Source organism: Lampetra fluviatilis, chromosome 3 (genome assembly GCF_964198595.1).
Source record: "Lampetra fluviatilis chromosome 3, kcLamFluv1.1, whole genome shotgun sequence".
NCBI lineage: Eukaryota > Metazoa > Chordata > Hyperoartia > Petromyzontiformes > Petromyzontidae > Lampetra > Lampetra fluviatilis.
This window is the reverse complement of record NC_136277.1, coordinates 24618193-24633005: the sequence shown is the minus strand read 5'-3', so window position 1 is coordinate 24633005 and position 14813 is coordinate 24618193. Positions and strand designations below refer to the sequence as shown.

At 46.2% G+C, this 14813-nt stretch overlaps 1 protein-coding gene across 11 annotated transcripts in view; it reads right to left on the bottom strand.

Moving 5' to 3' along the window:
* Nucleotides 1-14813, bottom strand: part of LOC144955559 (nuclear factor 1 X-type-like) — a 36597-nt gene that overhangs the window by 4700 nt on the left and 17084 nt on the right. For 8 of the 11 annotated variants that reach the window (XM_078885747.1, XM_078885766.1, XM_078885770.1 and 5 more), the window contains 7 exons: nt 9577-9648; nt 8372-8446; nt 7807-7936; nt 7440-7544; nt 7041-7207; nt 6329-6483; nt 5762-5960 (listed from right to left, as the gene is read on the bottom strand). In XM_078885747.1, the coding sequence (XP_078741873.1) occupies nt 5762-5960; nt 6329-6483; nt 7041-7207; nt 7440-7544; nt 7807-7936; nt 8372-8446; nt 9577-9648 (903 nt within the window). The remainder of the gene's footprint in view (nt 1-5761; nt 5961-6328; nt 6484-7040; nt 7208-7439; nt 7545-7806; nt 7937-8371; nt 8447-9576; nt 9649-14813) is intronic. The other 3 variants (XM_078885791.1, XM_078885797.1, XM_078885803.1) reach the window with 3 other exon arrangements.

Genomic DNA, 14813 nt, shown 5'->3' with positions numbered 1-14813 from the left:
AGTAAGTGGGAATCGAACTCGGGTCGCCGAGTTCATAGCGCAGCGCACTAACCACTACACTACCGCTCGCCCCACACACGCGCCCCCCGTCCATAGGTACACATACACGCGCTCACCACTCACCCTCAACACTCACCCTCACCATTCACCCTCACCACTCTCCCTCACCAATCACACCCTCACCAATCACCACTCACCACTCACCACTCACCACTCACCCTCACCATTCACCCTCACCACTCTCCCTCACCACTCATCCTCACCAATGACACGCTCACCAATCACCACTCACCACTCACCCTCAACACTCACCCTCACCACTCACCACTCACCCTCACCATTCACCCTCACCACTCTCCCTCACCACTCTCCCTCACCACTCATCCTCACCAATCACACCCTCACCAATCACCACTCACCCTCAACACTCACCCTCACCACTCACCCTCACCACTCACCGTCACCACTCAACCTCCCCTCACCACTCACTAATCACCACTCACAATCGCCACTCACAACCGCCCTCACCATTATATTTTTGCCCCAGTCAACGCCGGATATTTCCCATTCGTAGCAGTTTATATGAACTCTATAAGCAACTTATATTAAACAGGAAGCGCGATCCTAAAGTAATTTACAACCTTCGATTAGTCCTTTGTGCGATTCAAAGAATCGATTCCTGGCATGTTGGGGGTTTACATTTTGAATGATAGAGTTTCATTTTCATTGTTTTTTTATTTTTTCAGGAGTTTTTAATTACATTTTTGCCCCGGTCAACGCCGGATATTTCCCGTTCGTAGCAGTTTATATCGACTTTAAGCAACTTATAGTAAACGGGAATCGTCCGAATGTAAAGGAATCTACAACCTTGGATTCCTTTGCGCGATTCAGAGAATCGATTCTTGGCGCGTCGGGTTTAAAAGTAATTACACAGTTGTTTTTTCATTGGTATGTAATGTTTGAAAGTTTTCATAAGATTTTAAATGTATTTTCCCCCCGCGCAACGCTGGGTATATCGAGTTTAAACGACAAATGCGTGCGCATATTTTTAACGGGAATTAAAAATGGCGTCCACCCGGCAGCGAATGCGTCGCTACCCATTGCCAGGGGCAACCGCCGTCCAATGAAACTGCGTATGGTCCGGCGACACACAGACACACACACAGACAGACAGATTTGCGATTTTATATATATAGATGGCTTCATGAACGAATCTTTGTTGATAGCCAGTGGGTTTGCAAAGTACCTTCGTCTTAGAGAAATCAATTTCGTGTGAGCCCACCGCATTAAAACAATGATCAGCCATGGCCGAGGTATTGGTCCTACCGTGTTTCAGATCTGCCTTATGTTCACGAACACGGTCCGAGACATGTCGCTTAGTTTCTCCAATGTAACTACTGCCACAGACACAGCTTAGTTTGTAGACGCCGGGGTATTGCATGTCAGGGATCACATCCTTCACAGATGGGATCAGATCCGAAATTTTATATACTGTGTTAAATCGAACCTGGATCTTGTATTTGTTCATGATTTTGGAAATCTTTTTGGTGACCCCTGCAATGTATGGCAAGGGATTGGTTTTGATTGAGTCCTCAGATGATTCTTTCCCAACGGTTGGGGTGATAGCTTTACGGATAGTGTAGTCTGAATATCCATTCATCTTGAGAGCTTGGTGTACGTGTTCCAGTTCACTGGCTAGGTGATGATGGTTATCTACGTAACTTTACTGAAAGACCCAAAGAATATGAATCCCTGCAGTCACGAAAGCTTTAAGTCAAGATTTAACCTTATCACTATCCATATGCTAGCAAGAAGGTCTACTCTCCTAAATGAGGCCTGTTTAATATTTTCCTTTTAAGGCAGTTGTTATAGACAAATATTTTGAGGACATTTTTTTAATTTGACATGGTAGTCCTCTCAGACACCAAGCCAGCTCCTCTCCGTTTCACTAAATGCCTGGTCGTAAGATTATAAGACACTTCTGATTCACAATCTGCAGGAAAGCACGACTGACATCCTCTATCTCACTGAGGCAAGTTCTCTGAACTCTACTCACTCCTTGAAGCTGTAGCCCCAGGCTACCACCTCTATGAATATAACACACTCAACTCCTCTTGCCAACATCTCTGAATTGGACTTCGGTTTCTTTACCATAAAAATTTTAAAAAATTCACCTCATTTGACAATCATTCTTTACTTGCCCTCCATTCTCAAACTTTGTAATCTGTCCACCAAAGTCAAACGCAAACTTCACAGCCGACGTTTCAAACCTCACCTCGACCTTGGGTCTTCTCCTCCCCGCCGCCCATTGCCGTTATTTCAACATCCATGTTCACAACCGATCAAACTCCCTGTCATCGAGTTCCCATTTCCGCATGAATTGCAGTGATCTCTCTTAACTGGTTTCAAAGCCACTTACTCAACCCCGTCATGTGCAAAATTAAGTTAAATCGCTCTCACCACCATCTCACATGCCTGCTATTAGTGGGCATAACCTCGTAGACTTCTCTTTTGTGCTATCCAGGCCACTTCCTTTCAGGTTCGGAATTTAATTTCTCCTTCACTTCTATATTCCCAACATCCCATAAACCTGTTTCATGGACCCCAACCCCCACGGCCATTGTTTATTATAACACTACCATATCCACCACTGTGAACGATATTGTCGCTCTAAAGACTCATACTTCTAGAACTTCCTATACCCCTTGTACTTTGCCTTCCATCACAACCTCAAGACTGAAATCGAATCAAAAACCCAGTTCAGAAGTTCATGACCAGATCTGCAAGGCTCACAACAAATCTTATCAGCCAGCTTTGGCAAAGTCAACGTCAGGCATCTACTCTGCTCTGATCACACACCCTACTGGAAACCCTAAATTCCTCTTCAGCACTGTAAACTCCCACCTGCAACGCCCGAATCAAACTTCCTCCACTACCCCATCAGGTGCCAAGTGCCAACACTTACCTCCTACTTCTCAGAAAAGGTTGATTAAAAAATAATCTCCACTACTTCCCCCAGAAGTAACCCAAAAAGACATCCATAACCATTTTCTCCAGCCTAAATAAAATTCTTCCATCCTTAATCCTCTGCTCTCTACACTCTTCCATCACTGCTTATCAACACCAGCTGCCTACATTAACAGCTTTTTAAATGTTTCTATTTATTTTTAAATGTTTCTATTTCTTCTTTTTTAATGTTTCCATTTCTTCTAGTAGCACTCAAGACTGCTGTCATCCCTCCAGTCCTGAAACAAATCTACAAAGGACCCCAACATACCTGCAAATTTACCTTCTGGTTTAAACCATCCTTTTTCTGTGAATCAAAAAAGAGCCATTTCTTCCCCTGCCTCTTGCCTCTCTAAACAACATTCCTTCCATGGTCTTCATGAGCCAGTACAATCTACTTTCCTCAAAGGCCATTCTACCTGACTCACCACTCGAATACAAAAAATGTTCTAGACATGGATATATTGACATGCTTGATGGTTTTCTGTGATAAAATAGCCCTACTTATTTACAGAATATTGAGATGTGCCTGCATTTTGATGGGGCTGCATCTAAACGCAAATTACAGTGAATTCTATAAAGGATGCTCTGCTGTGTGTGGCCAAGGACCTATTTTTCTCTTCTGACCGTGTATACTCCCACCTTGTTCTCCTAGATCTCAATGCTCCATTTGACCAATCCACTCCCAGAATTCCTTCTCAACTATGTAGGTAATTGACACTTCTCCTCTGGTTCTGATTTTACCTCTCAAACTGCTTACAGTGTCCATACTTTAGTCTCATCTTCCTCTCAGAAACCCCTGTGGCGATGGGATTCCACAAGGCTCAATGCTCTTCTCAATCGATCACCCTCCATTCAGCAATATCATCTGTAACGTTGACACCGTTTCAATGCTGCTGCTAGTTAGCCATACCCATTCATTGACCCCTTTGCCCTCATATTTCACCTCTGACCTTGATCCATTGTCGCCTTGGATTAGTGCAAACTCGTTTAAGTTAAATATTCCTAAATCTGAAGTTATCCTCATTGGCAAATACTCCATACTCAGTCAGAACCTACTCAACTAATGGCATGCTTGCAAAGAGCATCCGTAACCTTGAAGTTGTCAATCCTCCCACATCTGTCATCTCTGCAAGATCTCCCATCTCCATCTGCACAACATCTCCCGCATCAACATGCTGCTGAAACCCTTTATAAGAACTCGTTTTAATGACTGTAACGATCTTCTCTTTGGCTCACCTTACGCATTCCTTCCAAACTCCAGATAATCCACAATCTTGCTGCCAGAATTCTCACCCGTGGTCGTAAACAAGACCACATCATCCAAATACTCAGACCCCTCCGCGTGCTCCAAACCCAGTTTATAGTAATCGTTAAAACATCAATGGGTCGTTTTGATTGTTCCTTCAGATGTATGCGTAACATCGCCCCTAGCCAGACCTCCTGGATAGGCATGATCCGCATCATCGAGGGTGATCTGTGAGCACCAGGTTGAGCGTGGGCGTCCCCTTGAGCGAACCCACATAAGGTCGGGTTTTGTTCTAGATCTGATTTTGACACTCAACTACAGGGCAGCTAAGCCGGAATGTCTGGTTGAAGACGAGCTACATGCTCAAATAGGCCCAGATGGCAGGTGTCAGATGAGGTCCTCTCTGTTGGGAAGATCAGTGCAGGATGTCACAGAGACATATGATAAAATCAGACCACCTGAACCCAATAATGCGCTGCTGACAGCACATATGAAAAGCCTCAAGATGCTTGATGTTGGACCCGAGCAGTGCCCAGGTCTCTAAGCAATAGAGCGCAACTGGTAGGATTCAAGCATTGTAGATGCGTAGCTTTGTTTCAAACACAACCCGAGATCAATATCAAGATCGCGCGTGCGGGACATCACTTGGGACACGTGCATTGCACATAATTGAGATCATGCAGAGAACCAACAGCTTCATCAAGGTCACTCATTGCTTTCTATAAAAGGACACTGACATTTCAACCGGCACTAAATCAGGTATAAAATATTGTTTAAAACACATTCGCTTTCATCAAATTTCATAATAATTCAACATGCCACCACCCCAAACTCAAAACGTTCCTGCCCAGAAACATGCGCCTTACCTCAGGCGATTTCCAAGGCACAGGGGATCATAAAAAAAAACACAACGGTGTTTGTGCACAGAGAGAGGGAGTAGAGGAAAGAGATGGGACGTTATAGGAGAACCTGTGTAATTTGAATGGAGAATATAGGGAGGAATGAACATAGAGGTAGCCCTTGAGAGATGGAAAATAGTGGTGAGGAGGAAAACAGTTTCCAAAGTGTGTTGCCATCAATGGCCTAGGTTGTAACGATTTCTTGAGCATGACCTTGTGAGGTGGGCAAGAGACAGAACAAGTGGAAAAAGATACAGAGGGGTGGATGGTGCAGAATTTGGTGCAGTCAAGATATATATAAAGAGGGCAGTGACAGAGAGAAGATAGAAGAGAGATGGCTGGTCCATAAGGCACAAGGAGAAATGGAAAAGATGCGAGATGAGAGTTGGAGGAATGAACACAAGCACGCATGCAGTGTGATAGATGCGAAAGTGAAGGGAAGAAAAGACCAAGAGGAATCTATGTAGTGACGCAGCTCGTGAGATCACCAGATGCACAACACATCCAGAGACAGAGTGGAGCACAGCAGAGAATGGTCCGGACAGCCTGGTGTGGTGAAGACACCGAAAAAGAGAAGGCAGAGAGAGTAGTGAACTTCGTGGGGTACCTGGCGTGGCAACGGGCGTCACACGGCCATCGGACACTGACGTCATCAGCTTCCTGTCGGCCGACATCACCAGGGGAATTGGCCGTGTCACGCTGGAGACTTGCGTGAGCAGCCCCGGCGGGAAAGACGCTCCCGCTGCAGCAGAAGCTGCAGCTGCCGCGGCAGCCACAGAAGCCGACTTCCCTACGCCGCCATTGGGCTACGGCAGCAGGAGCAAGCAACGGCACCATTGGTGAAACAGAGTCGAGCCAAAGCCGCAACCCCCGAACCCCGCTCAGTGACTGATAAGCCCTGGCCCTCTCAGTTTCTCATATGCGCTGCCCCCTTCAGTTGCTCAAAATTGGCACCACTCTCAGTTAAAATCACCTCCCTCCGTGTCTCGTAATTCCAGCCCACTCAGGCTCTCATAATTGCCAATCTCCTTAATGTCTCAATTGCTGGCCTCCCTCAGTGTCTCGTAATTCCCGCCTGCACCCCCAAACCCCACCACGCCCCCACCAGGTGTCTCCTAAAATTCCACTCGCCATCAATGTATCGCGCACTGCTCCCTCCGGGCGAGTGCCACACCTGCGAGGAAGAGCCATGGTCTGCGTTGTCACTGCCACCACCCAACATGGCATCCACAGGGTAACGGATGCAGGGGTGGGCTGGGTGGAAGAAGGAACGCTGCAGCATGGAGGGCGGAGGAAAACCTGGCCCGTGGGACAGGTGGCCTGGTAAGCCTGAGGAGGGCGTGGGGGAGACACGGAAAGACACAAGGATAAGGAGAGACATAGGGAGGTGCGGCAAAAGACGGGGACAAGGATGGACATACATGGGAAATGGGAATGAGGAAAGAAAATTGGAGAGGCAGAAATACACAAGGAATAAGGAAAGACGTGGGAAGACACAGCGATGAGGAGACACAGGGAGACATGGAGATAAGGAGAGATACAGAGAGACTTGGGTAAATATGGGGAGGCACAAGGATGATGCAAGACATGTGGATAACTATGACTACAACTACTGCTGGTTGGAGTAGTTGTAGTCATGGTTATTGCTGTTGTAGTAGTTGCTGTTGCTGTGAGGGTGGATGTTGTTGTTATTGTGGTGGTGGTGGTTGTAGTGTTTGTGGTAGTTGTTGTTAATGTCGTTGTTGTTATCATGAATTTAGATGATGCGGTCATGGTTATTGTGATGTGCTGACAGTGTAGAAGTTGTTGTTGTCATTGTTGTGATTGTTATCGTTGTGACTGTTGTTGTGAACGGTGTAGTAGTGATTTGGTGTTGGAGTTGTAGCTGTAATTGTAGTTGTTGAAGCTGTAGTTGTTGCTGTTGTAGTAGTAGTTGTTGTTACTGGTCTCTGCGTTGTGGCTGCCCCAGTCCGAGTCCTCGTGTCGAGAATAAAACCCTCCGCCCCCCTCCGAGCCGGGCTCATCCAGACCGTCCCCGGGCTTGTGGCGCTTACTGACACAAACAACAACAACTTAAATTTGTACAGCGACTAAACAAAGCTGCATCTCTCAAGGCACTTTACACGAGTGAGGGACAGTATCGGCAAAATGTGAAAAAACCCGGATTCAAACCCAATATCTCAGAGGTGCTGCGTTGTAAAAACAAATATTGGTTCCCCCGAATATTTATATATGCCCCGGGTTAGGACTGGGATTACTCCGTTACGAAAGAATTTTCTTCTTACGGCCACTGTTCCCACGTTGCTATGGGGTCGGCTGCCCGGGTCTCCCTCCTCCACTTCTGTCTGTCGAAGGCCTCCATTGGTGTCACCCCAGCCACTTTCATGTCCCTTTGTTACAAAGGAATAAGGGGGTACAAATATTCAGCAAGGGAACCAATATCCCCGAACACATGTTCCTTTGGGGGAACAAATATTCGTTACTGGGCGCACAAGTATTTTATCAATATTTGGAGGGGGAATGTATATTCCCCCAACATTAGCTCAGCGTCTCTGGAGCACTCGTTAATAACCGCGAGCCACGCGGCCACACCGAAACTTTTAAACCCTCAAGAATAATGTACATAACAGAGGCAAAAGTTAGCGTTCTCACCTGGCGCTGACGAGTCCGGGTGAGATTGGACCGGACCCAGATCCGTGACCGAGTCTCCCGATGGCGGAGAAATAAGCAGAGTTTTCGGTCTCGGATACAAATGCCACACCCGGCCCGCTCACGATAGGCGCTGTGAGTGCAGAGGAGAAGGGGAGGCGAGCAAGCATCGGCATGGGGTTGAAAGCGTCGTGACGTGGAGTGAGTTCGCAATGAGGATTCTAAAAATCATGCCAGCATTCTCTGTGAACAATGATGAACTCATCGGACAGAAACGGGTTCTCAGGGCAAAATATTAAGCTGTGATTAACGCATGTTAGATTGTTAGATAAATTATATGGACAAATTAAGAAACAGAAACCTGTGTAATCTGTATACTATCTAGACATTTGCAAGTGTGTGTGTTTCAAAATTCAAATCACAACACATGGGCAGGATTTGGGGATGATTTAAATCTCACGATGAAATAGATGATGTGGAAATGTGTCATCATCAGGTTAATTTGTTCATAATATATTTGAATCTATGCCCCCCATGTGTCCCCATGTGTTGCCAAGTGTCTCAATACCTCTGGAAACTCGTATGAGTTCATTTATTCCAAAAACTCCGAGGGTCACAAAACTTTCCTGGTAGCCAGAGATACCTTGGGGAAAGATGACACGATTATGAGAATAATAAACATCATTAACAATCAGCAATGTCATGAACAATAGCAAAGGCATCATCGTTATTCCCAGCATTAGCAGCATCATCGTCTTGATGACTGGCATCAAAATCATCAGCAGCAGCATCACCACCATCATCACTACCATCATCAGTGGTTATTCTAATTGAGGAACTGGCCCCCACTATGGAAATGTGGAATTTGTACCATTAGCTGAGGTTCTACCTTTGCAATAATGAAGAAAAAAGCATTCGTTCACATCACACGTCACTAGACTACCATGATAAAAAAATGTGTTGCCCGAAAATGGCTGCCGACATCGCCGCTTGTTGCAGAGGTTCTGCAGTTCGAAGCAGGCAGGCTGCCCTGGTTATTAATGTGGGTGCACAAACCATGAATACAAGCCGTTTCCTTCACAGTAGATGTTAACAAGATCCACTGACGTCACTCGAAATGAGTAGGCAATTGTGTGCCAGAGTCCTGATTAAAATTTGCCCAAACATTTTTTTTAAAATCGCTCACAAAGTACTCAACTGAAGTTTCGCATAGCAACATCGCCCTCTACTGTGACACTCCTGCAGACTATGCTAAACAGCGGCTTAGGGAATATCCCTACTACAAGAACAGCACGAATACCAAGGTTGCCGAATAATTAATATTTTTTTATTACTAAGCGATTCTTTAAACTATGGAAACGTGGGATGCCCTGCAAGCCAGGTCTGCATTGTTTCCTGTTTTTCCCCAAATCTCTCTTGTATTGTCCTAGCCTTTTGTTCATTTAAACGCAGATTTTTCTACAGATTTTCACTGGATTCTCAATATTTCCTCCAGATTACACAATGTACTCGCTCATTTCTCCAGATGTTTCTCGATTTACATCAATCTTTCCAGACTTCGCTACATCTATCAGATCTCTCCATTTTTTGTTAATGCGCAAACAACAGGACTTCCAACACATGTCAGAGTTAATCTATTGGAATATATATATTTTTTTTTAAATCCCTGCCTAAGAAAAACAATGAACATTCCCCCTTTATTGTAGAATGGTTCCTTCTCCGTTAGCTCACAGACTTTTCCATCAACACTTCCATCAATTGAACGTTTCTCACCGTTTTCTGTCTTAATTTCGGTGTCAGCCAGGGACATATTTTCATTCTTTGGGCTGTCTGAATCTCCAGAATCTGAAAGGGAGGAAATGTTGTTGAACAACAATATCAATACATTTATGTTGAAAGAATTACAATGTTAAAATAAATAATAATGAACATGAACTAAGTTTCTCTCGCCCTCTTTTCAGGTTCACATTGGTCAGCACCACTGAGGACCTGGGTTTGAGCCCCGAGTCTGGGTCTTTCTCACAGGGAAAAGAGTTTCGTAATGACTGTGGTCATGTTTATAGTGGCTCTGAATATGTACATGCATCTCAATGAGTGTAATTACTATTCTATGTACTGCATACATGAGTGTGATGGTTGCGTCGCTGGTGCCTGTATTGACGATAAAGGGCAAGTGGTATTTGCATGCATCTAACAAATGCAACACAACACACAGGAGGTGTTGAGGGCAGCACTGCGCCTGGCCACCTTTGTCTCCCCAGTGCTGATGTTTAACACACCATACCAGGTATGCATCTAAGGCCGAGTCCACCTCATGGGAGGTCCAGGACAGGTTCAAAAACCGTGTGCCACGAATGTTGTCCCTAGCCAGGAATCTTCTCAGGGTTCATAGCACTGTGCACAAGCCGATGCATAATTGCTCCCTACGCACACAAACATTCACACTGTATATACCAAACACACGTATATACACGTGTGTACACAAATACAAGTAACACACGCAGATATGTACTGAAACATACACAGACACGAGCGCGTGCACACACACAACTGGACTCGCTAGCCTTAATAGGTGCTCGCAAACAGTCCTCGGTTTGTTGTGACTGACCAATACCCTCCCCTAAGCCGTCCCACCCTTGGCTCGTTCCGGGGGAAAAAAACTGTTTCCGTGATTAAATTTAGACCCTAAAATTTGAAACCGGGCCAAACTTTAGTACCGAGTAAACGCACATCCAACACACTGTACCAAAACCTGAAATCGCATCGGCAGCCCGGGTTTACTCAAGCTGTGAAGAACTGATGGGAGCCTGTTATTTAACCAGGATAGCCACACTGCTGAGCCTGCAGACTCATTCTGCAGACAGTCGATTTACTTGTGGGAGCATATGCACCGTACCTGCCCCCCTTCATAGTAAAAGTCACTCTGACTTACCACAACACAGGCAAGTAACAATTGTTGAATTAATGTAAATTATTATTATTATGCTCATAATGCACGTGTTTAATCGTGTACGATAATCAATTACTTTTTTTATCAATACAAATAGTTTGTAGGCGAATTGTTGGAACCGAATGAGGCAACAAAACTTTTAAGACGGACAAATCCGACCCGAGCAGAAATAAAGACATCGAACTAATGAGTCTGTATACAGGAGAACAGCACAAAACACAGGTCAGTACGGACAGACCAGACAATATACAGGGTACAGACAGCAGAAACAACGGCACCAGACAAGCCAATGCGAACTAATGAGTGCAGGCAAGACAGGCCCGTGCAGAAGAGACAGGCAATACAAATAATGCAGTAAAGTGAAACCGAACAGAAATGTATTCTTGAATCAAACCCCGAGCCAAAACTGTGCCAATACATTGAGTCAGTGGACAAGGAGGTGAATCGTTACGTGACTAAGACAAAGATCCCCCGTATAGCCTCAACAAACTGTTGGGGCAAGTGCTGTTAGCGAGCACCTATGAAGGCCGGAATGGCACACGAGAGGGTGGGTGGCCAGTACCACTCACGGCCGCCTGTCTCCCTAGTGGCGATATTTACACACCGCACTAGGTACTCATTTGAGGCCGAGTCGACCTAGGGGAGGCCCAGGACCGGTTTAGATAATCATCACTGGTATTGGTGGCCGTGAGCGGGAATCGAACTCGGGGTATCAGGTCCCCCCCCCATGGTGGTGTTACGTGACAAACACACACGCACACACACACGCATACACACGCAAGACAAGTGGGCCTCCCTTCACAGTCAGAGTCAAAGAGACCTGCCAGACCACAGCGTACGACCGCCATTCACAGTACCACAGTGCACCATCTGTGCGTGGTGTCCCAAGTGGATCGTGGGCTGCCTTGGAAATCCAGCGACTAGGGTTCAACTCCCAGTCAGGGATAACCGTCGACAGGAAGTCGTGTATGCACCTGTGCTGGGCCAACTCCCCACGAGGTTGACTCCATCATAAATTAGTGCACATAACAGGTGGGTAAACATCAGCACTGAGGGAACCAGGTATGATGACAACCACACCATGTGCCATGCCAGTCTTAATAGGTAGGTATTCATGAATAGCATGTTTTCACTGCAGTCTTGCATGTTTGTATGTTTATGTGGGGAGTGGTGTAGCGGTCAGCATGCTGCGCTAGGAATCCAGCGACCCGGGTTCAATTCCCGCTCACGGCAAACATTGGTAACGATTATCTGAACCGTTTCTAGGCTTCCCCTAGGTAGACTCAGCCTCAATTGAGTACCTGGTGCGGTGTGTAAAAACATCGCCACTGGGGAGACAAAGGCAGCCGGGCGTGGTGCTGGCCACCCACCCCCTCGTGTGCTGTGCCGGCCTTCATAGTTGCTCACCAACAGCACTTGCCCCAATAACCTGTTAAGGCTATACGGGGAATATTTGTCTTCATTGTATGTATATGTGCAAGTAGGAACAAGTGCAGTTATTTGAGGTTGAACAGGCGATCTTTGTGTGGATGTGTTTGTGTGCGTTTTTTTTGTCTCTTCTCTCCGATCAGATTCTAATTCTGCTACCAGCATCGTGTCATGAGACAAGTTTCCATTTGGAATTCTCACAGCAAACAGTGTCAGAGAACGGCCCCCGGAAGATGACGTCACAGAACTACTTCTCAAGCCCCCTTCAATAGCCTCTTTATCCCCACTAACGGCAACACTTTTTATAAACCCTGCAGAGAGTGTCAGCTGCATGTCAATCAAACCAAAAGTTTAAACTCTTAGAGCCAGAAAAAGCTAAATTAGGTGAAATGCCAAATGTAATAGAATGTACTTAAGGAATCGGCGGAGTCAAGGTTAGCTGACACCTGAAATCAGACCCAGGATGCGGTAATGCCAGATGGATGCCCTGACACGGTATTTTTTCCCATGAGCTACTTGGCCATGTGTGTGTACGTATGTATGAATGCATATGTGCATGTGATTACATGTGCGGAGCAATACATCGATTCCCGCTCACGACCAACACCAGTTACGATTATCTGAACAAGTACAGGGACTCCCTTAGGTTGACTCAGCCTCAAATTAATACCTAGTGCAATGTCTAAACATTGCCACAAGTGCTGGTCACCCACCCCTCCGTGTGCCATGCTGGCCTTCATATGTGCTCGCTAAAAGCACTTTCCTGAATAGTCTTTTCCGGCTATACAGGGGACCTATGTCGTTGCATGTGGACGTGGAGATGTACATGTGCAGTCACTTTATCAATCCACTGCCGTATTAGGGCCTTCTTATATCACACGGGGGTTTATTGTGATGTATTGACCATACATGACCACAATGGTCAGTGTACAATAACGGAATTTGCTACACTGCCCTATTCTGCCCAACAACATGGCTCCGCAGCCTGTTATGTATGACGGTCACCTATCCAAGCACCATCCAGGCTCAAACTTGGCTGGTGAGATGCGATGTGATCAGGCACATAGTGGGTGATTTATTTTTTCACGTGCACGTATGCTAATGAATGTGACATGTTAATAATCCACCAAGACATGTAACTCGCTGTGGCTCTTACTTTTCTGCCAAAAAGTTCACGCACGTATTTATTGAGGCAAGGAGTCTCTATGGAGGGGTCGGGTTAATAATGGTCTGTTATGTAACTAGACGAGAGGAGTTGTGCAAACGCGTGTATGCGTGTGTGTGAATGTGTGTGGGAAGTGGTGTAGCGGTTAGCCCGCTGCGCTATGAATCCAGCGAACCGAGTTCAATTCTCGCTCACGGCCAAATTAGTGACGATTATCTGAACCGGTCCTGGGCCTCCCCTAAGTCGACTCAACCTCAAGCGAGTACCTCGTGCGGTGTGTAAACATTGACACTGGGGAGACAAAGGCAGTCAGGCGTGGTGCTGGCCACCCACCCCCTCGTGTGCCTTGTCCGGCCTTCATAGTTGCTCGCTAACAGCACTTGCTCCAACAGTCTCTTAAGGCTAGATTTGGGATCTTTGTCTTTTGTGAATGTGTGTAGGGAGTGGTAGTGCAGTGGTTAAGAGCGCTGTGCTCTTAATCACAGTGGTATCAGAACTGGGTCTCGGGCCTCTTCTCGGTCGACTCGTCCTTAAAAGAGTACATTTGGAGTTGTGTGTAAACATCAGGACTAGGAAGACAAAGGTATTGGACATGGTGCAAGCTACACTACTAATTTCATGCGTGCCGCACAGGCATAAATAGGTGCGCGCTAACACCGCTTGCACCAACATTACTACATGGGAGATATTTGTGTGTGTTGGAAAAGGGTGCCATTCAAAATTCAAATTTGATATTTTCAAGGTCACGCCTCATATTAAACTGAAACACTGCATGTTTAAATACCGGTTGTTCAGCGGAGTTGGATAAAAATGCATTACAGTTAATATATAGTCAAAGTATTGGCATCAATGCAGATAAGAGGGGATCTTCAGCAAGCTGTAAATATGAACAGATTTGAATGACATATTTAGCAGGTGAATTTTACACCTAAAGTAAGAAATTGAGGTGTGATAAAATAAATGAAATTGCACTTTGGCATATGCGTACTTCGGCATATGTGTACTGAATGTGGGTGAATGTGGGTGAATGTGTGTGGAAGCTATATGGCTGATCCCTACATACAAAACTTCGAGTCTTCTTGGCCACAGATATATGGCCGTGAAGACCACTCTAAACAGAACTATTACTGGTAGGAACCCACTGGTTCCACCAGCCCACAGGGGATTATTGTGTCCGTCCGTCGTGCAGGAAGGGGCTGGGTGGGGAGGGGAGGGTGGGGCTGGGTGAGGAGGGTGGGGAGGGGCTGGGTGGGGAGGGTGGGGCTGGGTGGGGGCTGGGTGGGAAGGGGCTGGTCACCCCGTGGTGCCCTTATAAAACTCAACGTTTAACCTACTCACGTCAGCTTGTGCCCGCCCTCACAGTCGGGCATATTTGCGGAATACACCACGCCGCCGTTGACCCTGGCCATTGACTGAGCAACCCAACGTTCCTACCAGCTCCCTCCGCAGGAATGTGTTTCATCGGTT